Below are 11,370 nucleotides of genomic sequence, written 5' to 3'. Positions count from 1 at the left end.
ATAATAGCATTTGACGTTTAAATATTTTTTGGTTGTTATAGATAAAACTTATCCAAAAATTAATTGTTTTTCTTTTTTAAGTTACATGTAAAAGATAAGAAAATTCTTCAAATTTAAAATCTCATAAGATATGCATATTTCACTAGGTATATATTGAAGAAAGCTAATACATTATTAATAAATTTATTAACTAAACATACAAAGATTTAAACTCTAATGCACACATTTTAAAGCAACTAGGAAAATAAATTCTTTCAAGATTGATGGAAGAACATTATAATTGTAGCTGTTTCGTAGATTTTATTCTTGCTACCGATATAACGCTTGAATTGACGAAGATTCATGTCCAAATTTTTAGCAAAAAAGTAACCAATGAAAAATATATCATCTGCAGAATTTCAAATCTTGTGTCTTATGCCAAATAGAAACTGTGTTCAATGAAAAAGATTGTGTGCGTATTTTTAGAATTGTTATTAGTAATCTTAAGGATTCTATATATCTGTTATAGAGGGATAATATTACAAAGAGCGTTCTACTATAAATATGACTTGTTGCTTTTATAGGTAAAAAATTATTATAGAGAGGTAAATTATAACTTAAAAAATCGGTTTTAAGGAAAACTTGGCTTTTATAATGAATGATTGTTATATGATGATGTCGTTATAGAGAGGTACTTGTACCGTATACTTTTTGAACCTACGCATTAGTTATACACCCTATTTGGTATTATTCTACGCATAACTAATGCATAAGAAAATATGATATTAACAATACAATGGGTTTTAATGTTGCATTAGCTTAGTTAAATATAAAATTATCCTTCAAAATTTATGCTTGATAAAAATATATATACTATTATATTAATGCAAGTTTGAAATAATTTAAGAAAGTGAGAAATAAAATTATAACCCTAGTAAATAAATAATTAGCACATTTTCTTTTTTATAAATAAATATTCAGTTCTATACTACAATATAGGTAGAAAAAATAATTTTAGAAAAAACTTTTTTCATATAAAAACATTCTTGAACATATTTTTCTTTTAAAAATATAAGGTGATGGACTGATTATGAGGGTATTTTTTAAAACAAACAATTCTTTTAGAAATTGTGCAAGACTTTAATACATCAAACTAATGCAAGCATAATTAATATCAACATTATTAATACACTATGTCAAATATTATTCTTATACACTTTACCAAACGTACCCCTTAGTTTTTAACTTTATTCTATTTAGTTAGATCAAAAGTGCTTTGCCAAAATAAACCTACCCCAATAGATAAGTGACATTTAACAGTGTACTAAAATGATTTGCTGTGCTGGTATTATGAAGACTAGCCGTCCCCCCATTGCGGGCCCACCAATGTGCGTTATGATTAATTAACGAAGAGGTGATTAACGGCTTGCCTGGGCAATGGAGAGGCGCTCATCTTTCTCTCCAGACAGCGGCGTATATTCATTGCTACAGCGCTAAGACCATTAAATTAAATATTAAATATATATAGAAAACTCGGGTAAATGTGTTGGTTCAATAATTTTCACACGCTAAACGCAAGCAAACAAACAAAACAACAGAAGACAGATCATCAACAGTTTGTCAGGCCGTGACTATCGTTGTCCGATATCGATAGCCCCTTTGAAGTGCAACCACAAAAATGCCAAAACTCACATGCAAAAATATTTACTATTACGAAAAAGCAAAAACTTTATGAGGCCGTAAAATTTATAAAAAACTTTTTATTAAAGGTAAAATATATAAAATTTAAATTTTTTTTTTAAAATATTAAATATGCAGTTTTCTTGATTTACTAATAAGAAAAGTATGAAACAAATGAAGTCTAACTTTTAAGTTTTAAATTTGAATTATTCCGTGCAAATAAGTTTTCCCTATCTGCTATAATAATTAAAGATGGTACTCCTCTTCCTTGAAGAAAAACTCGTGTAGTCACAGTCGAGTAGTCGCCACACTAGACTAGTTGTTGTGGCTTCCATTTTTGCCATCGGCGATTCATCTTTGTGAAGTAAAGAGAAATGAGTGGTGGTGGAGAAGGGGAAGGTTCTACATTGGAATTCACACCTACTTGGGTGGTGGCCGCCGTCTGCACCGTCATCGTTGCCATCTCTCTTGCCGCTGAACGCTTCCTCCATTTCCTTGGAAAGGTCACTCTTTCTTTTTTCTTTTTCTGCTCTTACATCTGAAAGTGTGATCCTGCGACTGAATTTCCTTTGTTTTGCTATGCAGTATCTGAAGAAGAAGAATCAGAAGCCTTTATATGAAGCCCTACAGAAAGTTAAAGAAGGTTCCAACATCTGCCTAGCTGTTATTTTGCACTCTTTAACTTGGGGCTAGGAAATATTACACGCCATTCTTCCAATTCCTCAAGTAGCTTTTTATCTGTTTAGATTTGTACTATTCAATTAAGGTTACTCTTTTAGGCGTTTTGTGTGGTTGTATAACTTTGATCAAATTGAGTTTGCATTTTTTGAATTGATTGATGAATGTGCAGAGTTGATGCTTTTGGGGTTTATATCCCTGTTATTAACGGTGCTTCAAGGTAGCATAGTCAAGATTTGTGTCCCTGAAGATGTTGTCATGCACTTACTTCCATGTTCATTATCGGAGGCTCCTTCGTCTTCTGCCAATGAAACTGCTCATGCTAGTCCTGGATCTGAACATCATCGCCGTTTGTTAGCTGAAGAAGCAGCTGCTGCTGGCTATTGCAGTGCAAAAGTAATCAGTTTACTTTTTTTTTTAAATCACTTTTTCCTGGTGTAGTTGCATTTCCTTTTGGAGATCTTCCTTCTTAGGTCCATATTCCATAAATATTCTAATAAAAGAACTCATGTTAGTCCTAGTTTTTTGCACCATATTTTTTTTTTGTGAAAGGCTTCCGTCTATGAGCCTAAGAAAAAGGCTTCTTTTGTGGCAACTATACATGAGGTTGTGATTGTGCATTGAATGTTCCTATCAACTTAAATTGGCAATATAAAATATATACTAATATAGACAGAAGTTCTCTTTGCTGAGGAGCTCAGTAGTTCTAGTTTCATTCATATGATGTGTGCCTTCATAAAAGGATGGTTGGGTGGTGCTTGTATTTGGAAAAAGAAAAAGATGACGATTATTGCATTGTCATTTTATGGTTTTGAAATTTATTATCTTTGCTACAATGACCCATTGTTTTAGTTCTTTTTATTTACATACAAAGAAAAAGGGAAAAGCCAAAATTTAGGGATTACTTGTCCTTGATCTTTAGTAAGAGGCAATGTGAAAAATATTGTGCAGACATACATTTACTTGAATTATTTTCTTAAATATCCTGACACTAAAGTTGCATCCCAGTTCTAATATCTGATTCTGGAGTATATATAATGATCTGTTTCTGTTAGAGTACAGCTCGATTACTCCATTAAAGTACATAATTCTTGTTTTTTTTCAGCACAAGGTCCCACTACTCTCTCTTGAAGCGTTGCATCACCTTCACATTTTTATCTTTGTTCTTGCGATTGTTCATGTGACTTTCTCTCTTCTGACAGTTGTATTTGGAGGAGCAAAGGTCTGTACTAAAAGCTTCTGCATCATCTGCTTGTTGCTGGTCTCTCTTTCAACTTTGTTTGTTTTTGGAGTTGAATGTTTGTAATTTGTCAAATGATGTTGTAGATACGTCAGTGGAAGCACTGGGAGGACAGCATTGCAAAAGATAATTATGAGACTGGACGTGGTATGGATAGTCACCTGTGAAGTCTTTGTCCAGCTGTTTGGTGCATATAGTAAAAAATACCTCATTGGTCTCCTTTATGTGAATTTAATTCAATACTAGAACAATCTGGAGTTGATCGCACTGTTTTAAATGATGATAAGCAAAGAAGAAAGAAAGTAATTGACCGATCAGAAAAGCTCATGCGGTCCCTGTAGCTAATTTTGCTATGTACTTCTGGTTACTTTCTGAACCAACCAAGACTTTATGTGACGACTGTTGACATATTTGAAGCCATGAAAGGAAAGATAACTAAAATACAGAGTTATTCCTCTAATGCATCATATCCAGATCAAGTTGATCTCCAAATTAAACCAATTTGATGCGTTCTTTTGCAGTTCTAAAACCACCGGTCACACATGTCCAGCAACACGATTTCATCAGGGACCGATTTGTCGGCATGGGCAAACGTTCAGCCATTTCTGGTTGGTTGGTAAGAACGTTTCTTCCTCACTAAGCAGTTATTCTTGCCCTATCACATGTTTCTCCTCTATATAGCAAATCTTACCTTGGAAACAGCTCTTCAAACATCTTTATGCAAAGAAAAAAGAAGTAATATTAAATTTGAGCTATTGAAGATGGGGAAGGTGCATATGCTCTCAAAAGACAAATGAATATGTGATGACCACCTTCTTTTATATTTCTTTTTCTTATCGAGTTCTGGATCATGCCTCCAATAAGTCAGATATTATATCTTGATTAGCTAAGATATGGGTTCGTTTGTTCAGGGCGCTGAAAGAAGTTATATAATAAGCAAGTTTTATGTTGTGTGTTGTTAGGGCCCTGTTACCTGAGAATTCTTAATAAGCAAGTAGTGGTTCTTATATAAGCTGAGCACTCAAAATATTTTCAAAACCACGCTGATAATCGTCAGTTTGATTTATTAGTAAGAAAAAAGGTGAAGAAATAGGGAAATCTGTAATAGAGCCTTACCACATGGTTGTCGGGTGTCTTTTGCTTTTGACGTAAGCATCTAATACTTTTGTTTGCTTTTTCATGAAAACTTGCAGCACTCTTTTTTTAAGCAATTTTATGGTTCTGTCAGCAAGTCGGATTATGCTGCCCTGCGTTTGGGGTTCATTATGGTAACGTCATTGTGTTCCTAATATGATATAATCATTTGGTGTTTTGCCTTCTTTTTGTGCTTAATCAGCCCGTATAATAGTGAATCTCGCTTCTCTTTGGCAGACACACTGCAAGCAAAATAAAAAATTTAATTTTCACAAGTACATGATTCGGGCTCTGGAAGACGATTTTAAGACTGTCGTCGGCATCAGGCAAGTGATACTGTGGAGATTTAAGATGAATAAATCTGTTTTCTTCTTGTAATTGGATTTAATGGAAGTAAATCTTGTTGTTCGGTTTGTTTTGCTATTTAGTGGAAGCTTTCCTTCCTGCCCTTGCAGCACCACTGGCAAGAATTTACGGATGTTCTTACTCACTTGTTACAATTTTCCTGTATTTGCTGCAGTTGGTATCTCTGGGTATTTGTTGTCATCTTCTTGTTGGTGAATGTTAATGGTATGCCAACTCAAACTTGGAGTAGACATTTTTACCTTGCAGCTGCTTTGCTTTAAAATGTCTCAATGTCATATGACATTTTCACGCTTCGAGTTATAAACCCCATACTGGTTACATAGCTGGCGTTATATTATGCGTGTTATGATTACGTAAGACGTTTGAATATCCGAGCATTTGTTACCATGTGTTACTGGGCACTCCTACTCAACAATAAGCCAAAATGCTCGCAGTTTACTCCCTCCTTGAGGATGAGAAAACTGTGAATCTATCTTTGACTTGTCAAAAAAAAGAAGAAATTATGAATATTGTTGCCTTGTACCCTATGAACATGACCTTTTGCTAGTTTTCTCTGAGGCAAATGTTAATGGATTTATCTATGTTTCCATTCAGTTTGTACATGTACAGTTATAATTTGATAACATTTCATTATGCTTCCGCGACTTTTAATGAAATTAAAGCATCGTGTTAGATTTTATTTGGTTTCATTTAACTATTTGTAGTTTCCCTTTTTTTTTTGTATAACATTTGCAGTTTTCAGCATTCTTGAGATGATTCATTCAAGATATTGCATTTAAAATAGAACGTGTTGCTTGAATAACTTCCATTTTGGCTTTAAGATGATTTTACAAGTTCTTTTTTTGTGTTTCATTCTGATCATTTGGTTGTTGTTTGGATCTGAAAGCTAATAAATTCATTTTATATGTTCTCCAGGTTGGCACACGTATTTCTGGATTGCGTTCGTTCCTTTTATTGTGAGTTGCCTTATCATAATCCTTTCTTGTGGTTTCAAATGCTTGCCTGTAGCTAGTTTGAATTTAATTTATTAGAAAGCCATTCATATAAAGCAGTTACTTCTTTGAGCAGAACTGCTATCATTTGGTGTTTACTGAAACTACCTGATGCATATAGTAATTTTACATATCAAGCTATGTTTTTTCTCCTCCACTTTAAAACTGAATATAATAATTTAATATATCAGCAAAAAATTAATGACTGTGAATATCTGGCAGTCAGATTGACGTGCTGAATTTTATGGGTCCATCTTCAGAGTAGCATCTTTTGCTGCAAAAAGCATATTTTTTCCAAGAAGATTAGATGTGCTCTGGGGCACCTTTTTGCACTATGATTTTATGTATATTTTTTCTTCGTTCTTATAGCGGCGAAAGCTCTTTGATAAAATTATATCTGAAAGAATGATCTTGTGCTAGCTGCATCAAGCCTTCTAAGGAGTTATGATGAATGTTAAACATGGATGTTTTCTTCTCATGCATTCAATTACTTCTCTTTTTCATGTTAATGGCTTTGAGTATTATATATATGTTCTTAATTTTTTCAACAAGTTCCATTTAGCAACCTGACTTGATTTCTTCTGTCACTTAATTTCAATTTTGGGTTTATCAGCTTCTGCTTGCTGTTGGCACGAAGTTGGAGCATGTAATTATACAGTTAGCTCATGAGGTAGCAGAGAAGCATGTTGCCATAGAAGGTGAATTGGTGGTAACACCTTCTGATGAACACTTCTGGTTCAACCGCCCTCAAATTGTCCTCTTCTTGATACACTTTATCCTCTTCCAAAATGCTTTCGAGATAGCATTCTTTTTCTGGATATTGGTAAGGTATAGTTTGTTATACCATGGTTGCATCTTGCTTAGTTCTCTATTTCTAATTTTAGTTTTCTTTTTCCCCTTATCACTTTATAGGTGCAATATGGCTTTGATTCCTGCATAATGGGACAAGTTGGTTTCATTGTTCCTCGGCTAGTTATAGGGTAAAGTTCACTGCCCACTTCTGTATTAGCTCTATGCCTCTACCCTTTCTCCTCTGTTTCGGTCCTCTGTTTCGGCAAGTGGAAAATATAGCAAATGTATACACATTGCCTTAGTTGCACCGGAAAATGTTAAGCTCTTGTTGAATAGCATCGTTACTTTTACTATCCTATTTTGCTTTCATCACGGCCTTTATATCTATGATTTCATTGTTTTATCCAGGGTAATCATTCAGGTATTATGCAGCTATAGCACGTTGCCTCTTTACGCTCTTGTTACACAGGTTAGTTTTAAACAAGGTTCCTGAAGTAGCTTGGTTAGGAGTCTTGATATAACTTAAAGTTAAATTTATCTGTCTTTGGCATATTGAACTACAGATGGGTACCCATTTCAAGAAATCAATATTTGATGAGCATATTCAAGTTGGTCTTCTTGGCTGGGCAGAGAAAGTGAAGAGGAAAAAGGGATTGAAGGCGGCTACGGAGGGCTCCAATCAAGGAAGTTCAACTGAGGGTTCTACTGTAGGATTACAGATGTTAGGAATTGGGCGAAAGGAACCACCAGCTAATGGAGCTTAAGCTAATATATTATGATTCCAGATATGCACATTAGGAACTGAATCCTGCAACCTTTGCCTGTAGGTGAATTTTGCATTTTGGTAGTAATGTTGCCTCGGATCACATTGTTGTTTATAGGGGATTGTAATTCGATATCCAAGCTGAAAGTTTAAGTTTCTAAATTCATCATATGTATTATAATACTCTGCTTGATTAAGAAAAGAAAGAGAATTAAAATGTTGCTAGTCCGTTTGAATCTGCGATGATTTCACTCATAACCTTATTTTTACAGTCTTCATATCAATTACAATTCACAACTTAAGTGCTGGTAATATCACACATTGCTTGTATATATGGGGATATCGCTAGATCTTTATATATCATAAGAGTTTGAGATACTTGACGACGCCGAATGAATTTAGCAAGGTAAAACTCTTTCATGTATGAGCTACGCGTTGTGCTACATTAGGTATCCAGAGCCAGGGTGTCGAAAGGATTTCTTTGAAAATGGTGGAAAAAGAGAAGGTACCCGATGATAGTCGAAATTTCTTTGAGAAAAGTTGAGACACAGCTGCAAGCTTATATGAGTGAATCTCAAAAGAGATTGGAATTGCTAGAAGATAATCAAGTTTGAACTAATGTTGAAGGCGCTCCCAGTGTCAAGAGGAAAATAATCGTCGCCTGGATGTGTTATTGAGCCATATTGAGTCAGGAAAAAGATTGGAGTCTATTACTTCCAGTAAATCAGTGGCGGTTCTAGCTATCGGTGGTCCTCCCAGCTTTGCCGGAGAATCTTCAGCCAGCGGAAAGCTATAGGAGTATGTCTTTAAATGCACCTCCTTTTAATCTAACAACCACTGCACTTACAGTCCTAGGACTCAATTTTTAACATCATCGTCGTATCCACAAGCCCACATTTCTCTTTCAAACACAGTTACAATCACCCATTTTTCTTCAACACCATCGTCTCTGTCTGATCCCATGTTACTGACCAGTCTAAACAACCTCGTACCCTAGCACCCAACTCTCGTGAACCTTTTATCCCTACAACCTGTTTGTCTCAAAAGATATTAAAACCTTTTTGAACAAATCAATCAAAGATGAAGGGGTAAATCTTAGTCAAACATAATTAATTTCAGATCGAAAAGTTAACAACAATAATTGCATATGGGATGAAAGAGATATGATTAATCTTATTAAGATTCGACATTGTCTTTCTCATCAATCGATGAGGAAGCAAATTTACACATTTTCTTCGAGGTCATTTCCTCTTTTTCTAGAATACAAGAATGGAGCTTTTTGTCTTCCTTTTGAGAAATCGGAGAAGCCCCCCAGTTGAGAGCTTTCCCTGGCTATATATAGTCAGGGTATCCTTACCCTTTGCTTGACTCGACATCTTTTTGCTACTAATGTGTCTTGGTCATGATTTTAGGCGTCACTCTTACCGATTCGTCGGATGTCATAGAAGAGAAATGGAGTGGGCTCTGTTGACCTTCACTACCTAGTTACTGAGACGGGGTATCAGTCAGCTTGGTCGTGATGGTCAGATTTTGACCAATATAGTTAGTCCCTACGTCTGTCGGGGTCGTCCTATGTCGGACTCAGCAGACGGATCATGTTCGTTACGACTTCAAGAGGAATCTGACCTACGACTTTCCGTTCCTTAGTCACATTTTGTAGGTTTTTAACGGAGTGGCGGCGTTCTTTTGATCCTCTTGGACCGTTGCGGCAGTTTCAGAACCGAAACATCGTTTGGTATTGACGCATTGGTTCGTGGTTATCACCATTATGACACACGTTTCTGGGAGACTGAAACGTTTCGTGCCCTATCAGATTCGAATGGCGACTCTTGGGTTTCATGCTCGGGGGATTTATGTCTCTTATAAATAGAGGAAACTTGTCATTCGATTGACACACTTCATCTTTCACTTGGGAGAATTCCGCTGATATACTTCCGATACCTCGAATTTCTTCGTGTCCCCCTTGTTTGCTGAAAACTTTCATCTCTTCTTTCTGTTATTTCTTTGGCATACTTTCTGACAAGAATGACTGGTGATTCTTCTTGTGACAATCTCCCTGCTGCTAATCCGGCACCGAAAAATGTTGCCCAAATCACCGGGGGGTAGACGTGGTGGAGGATGAGGAGGTCCCCTCAGTGATTGAGATCTTGCCCCGCCTTGGGAGAGAGCCGACTGACTTCAATACTCCCGTCGGGGTTGAACAAGAACCTGATCACTCCGTCATGAGGGAGAGGGCCATTGCAGAGTTGAAAGAAAGGTGGGGGATTCCCGGTTACGTGGATATGCGGCCGACAGTGGGAAACGACATAGTTCATTTCGACCGCCCTGGGTACTGTATGTTCTGCGCCTACCCCCTCATCGTAGGGTACACACTTCCTCTTCCCCTGTTGGTAGTGGATTTTTGCCGCTTCTACGAAGTGTGTCCCGCCCAAATTTCACCATATTTGTACAAGATATTTCTTATGCTCAAGTATGCGGAACTTGCCGGTCGTGAGGTTACTTTGGACCATATGCTCAGCATCTTTGCTCCTCAACTTATTCGTGGTTCGATGATTCACATGTCCCTCGGGGGTCGAGGGGTCTGGTGGTGAAGATGGACGACAGGACCAACCGTCATTTCCACGAGAATTACTTTTATGTGTGAACTGAACATATTGTGGCAGACCCAATGGGATTCCCTGAGAGATGGAACTTCACACGTAAGTTTGTATTTTAGTTAGTGAAATGCTCGATCGTTTTTTGCGAGTACTAAACTTTATCTCGTCTTTGCAGTTGAGAGATTTCCCCCTTCGCCTGTCGAAGGTATCCGTGAATGGGTATTGAAACATCGTTTGGTATTGACGCCGCCACTCCGTTAAAAACCTACAAAATGTGACTAAGGAACCGAAACATCGTTTGGTATTGACGCGTTGGTTCGTGGTTATCACCATTATGACACACGTTTCTGGGAGACTGAAACGTTTCGTGCCCTATCAGATTCAAATGGCGACTTTTGGGTTTCATGCTCGGGGGATTTATGTCTCTTATAAATAGAGGAAACTTGTCATTCGATTGACACACTTCATCTTTCACTTAGGAGAATTCCGCTGATATACTTCCGATACCTCGAATTTCTTCGTGCCCCCCTTGTTTGCTGAAAACTTTCATCTCTTCTTTCTGTTATTTCTTTGGCATACTTTCTAACAAGAATGACTGGTGATTCTTCTTTTGACAATCTCCCTGCTGCTAATCCGGCACCGAAAAATGTTGCCCAAATCACCGGGGGGTAGACGTGGTGGAGGATGAGGAGGTCCCCTCAGTGATTGAGATCTTGCCCCACCTTGGGAGAGAGCCGACTGACTTCAATACTCCCGTCGGGGTTGAACAAGAACCTGATCACTCCGTCATGAGGGAGAGGGCCATTGCAGAGTTGAAGGAAAGGTGGGGGATTCCCGGTTACGTGGATATGTGGCCGACAGTGGGAAACGACATAGTTCATTTCGACCGCCCTGGGTACTGTTTGTTCTGCGCCTACCCCCTCATCGTAGGGTACACACTTCCTCTTCCCCTGTTGGTAGTGGATTTTTGCCGCTTCTACGAAGTGTGTCCCGCCCAAATTTCACCATATTTGTACAAGATATTTCTTATGCTCAAGTATGCGGAACTTGCCAGTCGTGAGGTTACTTTGGACCATATGCTCAGCATCTTTGCTCCTCAACTTATTCGTGGTTCGATGATTCACATGTCCCTCGGGGGTCGAGGGGTCT

General features: G+C 37.3%; 1 protein-coding gene across 2 annotated transcripts; it reads left to right on the top strand.

The window, feature by feature from the left end:
• Positions 1-1,842: 1,842 nt before the first annotated feature.
• LOC104221016 (MLO-like protein 1) lies at positions 1,843-7,852 on the top strand. 2 transcript variants are annotated; one of them, XM_009772021.2, is made up of 14 exons: positions 1,843-2,162; positions 2,245-2,302; positions 2,510-2,733; positions 3,443-3,559; positions 3,664-3,724; positions 4,099-4,193; positions 4,771-4,845; positions 4,949-5,037; positions 5,232-5,281; positions 5,993-6,033; positions 6,683-6,892; positions 6,982-7,049; positions 7,270-7,330; positions 7,425-7,852. In XM_009772021.2, exons 1-14 carry the CDS (start codon positions 2,034-2,036, stop codon positions 7,623-7,625), a joined length of 1,479 nt encoding a protein of 492 aa, XP_009770323.1. In that variant the 5' UTR covers positions 1,843-2,033; the 3' UTR covers positions 7,626-7,852. The 2 variants fall into 2 exon arrangements, with proteins under 2 accessions (XP_009770323.1, XP_070006496.1); XM_070150395.1 differs by lacking the exon at positions 3,443-3,559 and having other exon boundaries at positions 1,865-2,162.
• Positions 7,853-11,370: the final 3,518 nt, after the last annotated feature.

The sequence above is a fragment of the Nicotiana sylvestris genome, chromosome 7 (genome assembly GCF_000393655.2).
Source record: "Nicotiana sylvestris chromosome 7, ASM39365v2, whole genome shotgun sequence".
In the NCBI taxonomy this organism is placed as follows: domain Eukaryota; kingdom Viridiplantae; phylum Streptophyta; class Magnoliopsida; order Solanales; family Solanaceae; genus Nicotiana; species Nicotiana sylvestris.
The sequence above is the reverse complement of the archived record's forward strand: the minus strand, read 5'-3'. Positions and strand labels throughout refer to the sequence as shown.